This window comes from Phascolarctos cinereus, unplaced genomic scaffold (genome assembly GCF_003287225.1).
Source record: "Phascolarctos cinereus isolate Bilbo 61053 unplaced genomic scaffold, phaCin_HiC Scaffold_3;HRSCAF=262, whole genome shotgun sequence".
In the NCBI taxonomy this organism is placed as follows: Eukaryota; Metazoa; Chordata; class Mammalia; order Diprotodontia; family Phascolarctidae; genus Phascolarctos; species Phascolarctos cinereus.
The window spans coordinates 119175777-119181782 of record NW_027555736.1 but is presented as its reverse complement, the minus strand read 5'-3'; the positions used below and the strand labels follow the sequence as shown (position 1 = coordinate 119181782).

General features: G+C 45.4%; 1 protein-coding gene across 1 annotated transcript; it reads left to right on the top strand.

Moving 5' to 3' along the window:
- LOC110192018 (ras-related and estrogen-regulated growth inhibitor-like protein) lies at positions 1-4642 on the top strand. Its single transcript, XM_020963044.2, has 4 exons — positions 1-189; positions 602-655; positions 2017-2093; positions 3613-4642. Exons 1-4 carry the CDS (start codon positions 51-53, stop codon positions 4036-4038), a joined length of 696 nt encoding a protein of 231 aa, XP_020818703.1. The 5' UTR covers positions 1-50; the 3' UTR covers positions 4039-4642.
- The last annotated feature ends 1364 nt before the right edge of the window (positions 4643-6006 follow it).

Genomic DNA, 6006 nt, shown 5'->3' with positions numbered 1-6006 from the left:
ATTTCAGTCTCTTCAGCAGCCCAGGCAGAAGGGCAAGGCTGGCTCTCCCAATGGTCCTCCGGTTCCCCTTGCGCCGAAGTGCCAGCTTTACCCTGGAGTGCAGGACCTTGTTTGAGACACCTGATCCCACCATTCTTACCATGGAAGCCAATGTGTTGGTGATGGGAGCAGAAAACGTTGGGAAGTCAGGTGAGAACCCTTATCCTACACAAGTCTAGATCCCTATGCTTCTGCCATACCAGGAATGGGTACAGAGGGCAGAACATGGGAAGGGGAAGGATGATTGCGTGACTCTGGTATTGGGTGAGATTAATCTGTTGGCAAATTGACTATCTGCCTGGTGTCCTTGGCAGAGAAGTGCAAATATTACCTGGTTAATTAAACCTTGGTTACTGCCGATGCATCTAGCCCAGGGCTCAATCACTGATAGTCACTTGAACCAATATTCAGCTAGCACCCAACAGGTACCCTTCTGGGAGCAAGACCTAGGTATACAGGCAGCTCTCTCAGTGCTTAGCATCAGTGTGAACTAGGGTCATCCAGGCAATATGGATGCTATCCCTGACCAAGGGTCTTCCCTCTGTTTCCCTTTGCCTTGCAGCCCTGACTGTTCGTTTCCTGACCCAACGATTCATTGGAGAATATGGCGACCTGGGTGAGTCCTGGCCTCATTGTTGCTGGGTAGATGCTGCTGATTGCTTCTTCCATGTTCAGGGCAGAAAACGTGGCCCACTTAACATATTGGGAGCTGTTGGTTAATTGGATGAGGAAGTGAGAGAAGTGATAATTGGCACAGCCTCCGGTGTCCAGCCCTAATTATGACCCTCCTGGGGACTAAGCTGCTAATGAGACTGATGAGGCTCTCATCATGCTCAGAGACCTTTTGTCACTTTCCTTCTATGAGCTCAGGAAGCCCCCTCCAAGTTCTAGATTTCCTCTGGAAACCTCCATCTCTCCTTCTTCAGCTCCCTGTGCTCTGTCTCTTCTTTATGGTTAGAATTCTCTCATTTACTTTTCTTGACTGGCAGCTGCCCCAAACATATAACACGAGAGTTTTGTCTTTTTCTATCCACGACAGCCCCAGCACTCAACACTTCCATAAACACATGAACCTTTTCTCATCTTATTTGATATCAGCATGCTTAGTCCTACCTGGCTGTCCTGCTCCCCCTTGTCCTGTCTTTACTGCCTCTACCCTGGTCATATGACCAGTTCTATCACCCGTTTGAGCCATTCCTTTGAGTTACTTATCCCACCTATCTGGAGGAGTCTCTGTTTGGAGGATCTACTCTTCCCCAGCAGGTTAGTGCCCAATCCCAGGCCAGTGTCAAAAAGGCTTCCTCAACATGGAGAGAGAAGGAAAGAAACATGAGTATAAGGTAATGGGATTGGTCAGCATAACTGGCTATATTCCAATGAGTGTTATCACTCTTAGAGTCATCCTCTAGAGAAGAAAGCTATGGGCTCATCCCAACCGTACAGCTACTAAACATTTCAGGAGGCTCCAGAACAAGTTCAGGAATCTTAGATATCTCCCTCCTTCACGGACACTTTGGTTCAGCTTGGCAGGCTAATTACCACTCCAAAACTAAAATCCTCTCAGAGAACGAAGATTCACCACCATCGATACCAGAAGATGATTTTTGCAGCTCTGAATAGAACACTATACAACATGAATTTATTAAGTGCCTGCTACATGCTAGGTATCGTACTGGTCAGTAGGGGTACAAAGACAAAGAAATGAGTAGGTCCTACCCTCAGGGAGCTTGCATATTACTAGAGACAATAAAAATGCTATGTTGCAGAGAGAATGTTGTTTCCTCTGGACCTACAATATCCAAATCTTGTGCTCCTTCCATGCTCACATTCTCCTCTGCAACCTTGGTGAGATGGCAGAACTGGAGATAATCTGGAATCTGCGTGATAGGGATGAGAAGATAATGGAAAAGGAAAAGAGTCTTGATGAAGAAGGTTTCTGATATTGAAAAACATGGTCTCTTTTGTTCTCTGGCACAGAGTCAATCTACAGCCGAAGCTTGGATGTGGAGGGCAGGAAAATTCTCTTCCACATCTGGGACTTTCCCAGTTCCCATGTAAGTATACTCTCACAATAGGAATTAACACTTCCTTGGTGTAAGGAGAGGCCAATAGAAGTTTCATCTTGGGCTCTGGGGGCTAAGAGAGAGAGAGTACCAGACAGGCCTGTTGCATGTGCCACGTAGAGCAATCTCTTAAGCCTATAGCTCTTGCCTAATACATTACAGTCAAGAAGACCTTGGGCTCAAATCTTCTTTCTTGCTAGCTCAGTAACCATAGGCAAATAACTTGGCCTCTTTAAATATGTTTCCCCTTCTCTAAAATGGGGATAATGGTATTTTGCAGTCTATCTCATAACGTAGTCATAAGGCTTAAATGAGGAAACATATATAAAGTGCTTTACAAACTTTAAAGCACTTTTAAAAAGTCAGTTATTATTCCATGATGCCCCCTGCCCCAGCTGACAACCCAATCATGCCTCATGAGGAGCTATGTGGACAGGCCTGAGTGTTGGTCTGTATGACGTGCACATCAGAGCAGGTTTTCTCCTCAGAGATTCTGGCAGCTCCTGACTTTGGGTACACATGACACAATATTTTTGTCCCAGTCTCTGATACTAACTAGTTGTGTGACCTTGGATGAAACATTTATCTTCTCTGGCTTTAGTTTTCCCACCTGTAAAATGAGGAGCTTCAAGGTTCTTTCTAGCCCTGATATTCCCTGATTAGATGCTATGTAAAGTTCATTTCTATTCTACAATTCTGCCAATCAACAAGCATTTATGAAGCCTTTACTATGTGCCAAGCTCTGTGCTAAGCACTGGGGATATAAGCAAAGGGAAAAACAAGGTCCTTGACTTCAAAGAGCTCATGTCATGATGGGGGAAACAGCACACCAATAACTATGTATGTCGTATAACTATGTACAAGAGAAATAAATTCTAAACGGGAGGCAATTGCAAAGGAAAGGCCCTTGCAGAGGAGGGAGGCTAAGGAGAAAGGGGCACTGGAGAGGAACTCTTCCAGAAGTTTCTGTAACACGGACCTTGGGAATAAAATATCTCGGGAAAGGAGAGAGTGTTTATTAGGATATAGATTGATATACTCAGTTTCCTAGTTTCAGCCTTGCTTCCAAGTATATACATATCATAAAACCAAAGAGCTCAGGCAAAGCAGTTATTTAGTGGTTTCAGACATGCCTGATTGTGACCACGTTTGGGGTTTTGTGGGCAAAGATACTGGAGTGGTTTGCCAAATGAGGAAACTGAGGCAAATAGGGTTAAGTGACTTGGCCAGGGTCACACAGCTAGTGTCTGAGACCAGATTTGAATTCATGAAGATGAGTCTTCCTGATTCCAAGCCCAGTGCTCTATCCACTGTACCGACCCAGGTATGTTGACAGATGACGAATTACCAGGAAAGAAGAGCTTAGAAACACCTACCTGCCCTTGGCCAATGTCTCAGGAAAGGGGAAGGAAGCGGAGCATCTAAGACTTCCCTAGATGCACAGATTCACCTTCTTAGTGGTTCTTTACTCTCAATACTCAACCTCAGCTTCTTTTGTTCCTCTTCTCAGGGTCAGGCCGACCAGGACTCCACAGAAGAGAAGAGGATCCAGTGGGCGGATGGCTTCATCTTGGTCTATAGCATCTGTGATAGGGCCAGTTTCCACGTCCTTCCCACCAAAGTGCAGTTCATTAAGGTGGCCAAGGAGGGCCAGAGCCCTGAGAAGGTGCCTATCGTCATTGTGGGCAATAAGAGGGACCTAGGGCACCACCGGGCAGTTTCCATTGAGGAAGGGCGGCTTTTGGCTCTCACCCTGAACTGTGACTTCTATGAGGTGTCAGCAGCTGAGGCCTCTCATGGAGCCCTTATGGTGTTCCAGGGGCTGGCCCAGCACTTTTGGCAGGCTCGACTGCCACCCCGAAGAGGTATTGGGATCCGAGGTATTGTTAAGAGTATGTCAGCAGTATTTGCCCGAAAGAGAACAGATTCCTTCTAGGCTGGTTCACCCAGCATCAATTTCCCTCCTAGTAAGTTATCTTGGGCAGTCACACATTTATTGAGCACCTACTATGTGTAAAACACTATCTGGGACTGGGATAAGGTAGTAGAAAAGAAATAGAGTGCTCATTCCTGCCCTCAATGAGCTTTTAATTCATGTACCCAGTGCCCACTCGACCACTTTCAACTACCATCTCTAGGGAGTTAGTTTACAATCTCCCAGATTAACATGCCGTGATTCCAGCCAAGATGGTACTGGCTTCTAGATTAGACTTGGCGTGTAATTGAGCCTCTTATGAAGCCCATGGGCCATTTTCTTTAGGTATGATCCCACTTTCCTAAACTCTAGGAAAGACTAATTGTGAGATGTGGCATCAGTGGTTCTTACCTATCTGGGGTCTTCCATATTTAGGATCCTTTGTAGCCTGGTAACTCTGGTCATAAATACTCAATATGACTGCCCTAAGTCAAGGGCAATGCAATGTGGCACAGTGGAATTAGAAGTGAATTTGGAGTAAGAGCGACTGACCTTAAAACCTGGCCATGTTTCTCTGACCTTGGGAAAGCCATCTTCTGGACCTCAGTTTCTGCTTTTCTCAAATTAGGGATGGGACCTGATAATCACTAACATCCCTTCTAGTTCTGATACAGGTTTGTAAACCCCAGAGGCTGGATCTTTGTGAAGTTGTGTTTTGTGACTGTAAAATAAATTCCCTATGATGGAGACTTTCTCATTGTCCATAATGACTTGGGAAGAAAGGACAACACTCACAGGTCAGAGTTCCTAGGTCCCTGTAATAGCAGGAACCCAGGAATGTTTACCCTCTCAGAGGTTTCTGGTGGCCAGATCTACTACATACACACACATCCGGCATTTGTCAGTTTGCATCAAATTGCCTAATCCCAGCTTGTATATGTCTCCTTCTGTTCTCCCCTGACTCCTGGGGGTCTTTTTACCCCTCTGTGGCTAACCTCAATTGGGCACTTTTTGCTGGGAATCCCAGGAGTGCTGTTGAAGACAGGCAGAACACCCAGCTTTGATATTCCTGCTCATATCCCAGAATCTGCTGCTTCCTACCAATGAGAACTCCCAGGGCCCAAACATGGGGCCCTTAAGTAGCTAACCACTGTCCCCAGTGACCAACTCTCCATTCTAGAGTCCTTTAGTTACGGCCAACCATGACAAAATTGTGGAGTAGATAAAACTTATTTTCATTGTCCCTCCAAGTCAGTCATCTTTCACCCTCTCTATTCCCATTCTTACTCAATGCTTTCATGTTTTCTGTCACTTGGCATTCTACAGATTCTCACAGCCAAGTCCTACCAAAATCAGGCCTCATTGGATCCTAACTTTCCTTTCTCTATGCCATTTAAAAAATTAGCAATGGGGTATGTCATTCCTTCAGAGCCCTATTAAGTTACTTGCTAATCTTATCAGCTCTAAGGTGCTAAACCTGCTAGAGCTATTTATGTTTTTCAAAGGAAGATAGTAAAGAAATTAATTTCTACTGGTAGGAATTTCAGAAAATTGAAGGGAGGTTGCTTAGCAGGCCCCTCAAACTACACTTTACATAAAAATAAGCAATTCCAATAACCCCATGTTCACAGTGGTCTTAAGGCCCCTCAACCATCTTGCTAATCTGGACCAGAAGAATATTAATGCCTTCCAGAGCCCATTTTCATACACAAGGACTTGGCAGAGGCCTCTACTGGGATAGGAAAGTCCTGTGAGGGGGTCATGTGCTTCTGGGTGTGACTTACTCAGCAAAAGAGTGAGATCCTGGAAGAGTAATTCAGCCACATTCTACAAATAAGAAATGTTTCCAAGGGCTTTTGTAAAATTGGGCAGCTCAGGAAGATGAAGAGACTTAAGTCTTGCAGCCCTAGGGCTGGCCTGACCCCCCCCTCCCCACTGCCCACCTCCCCAGTAAGATGTAGGAGAAAGAGACAGGGGAGATCCACAGCC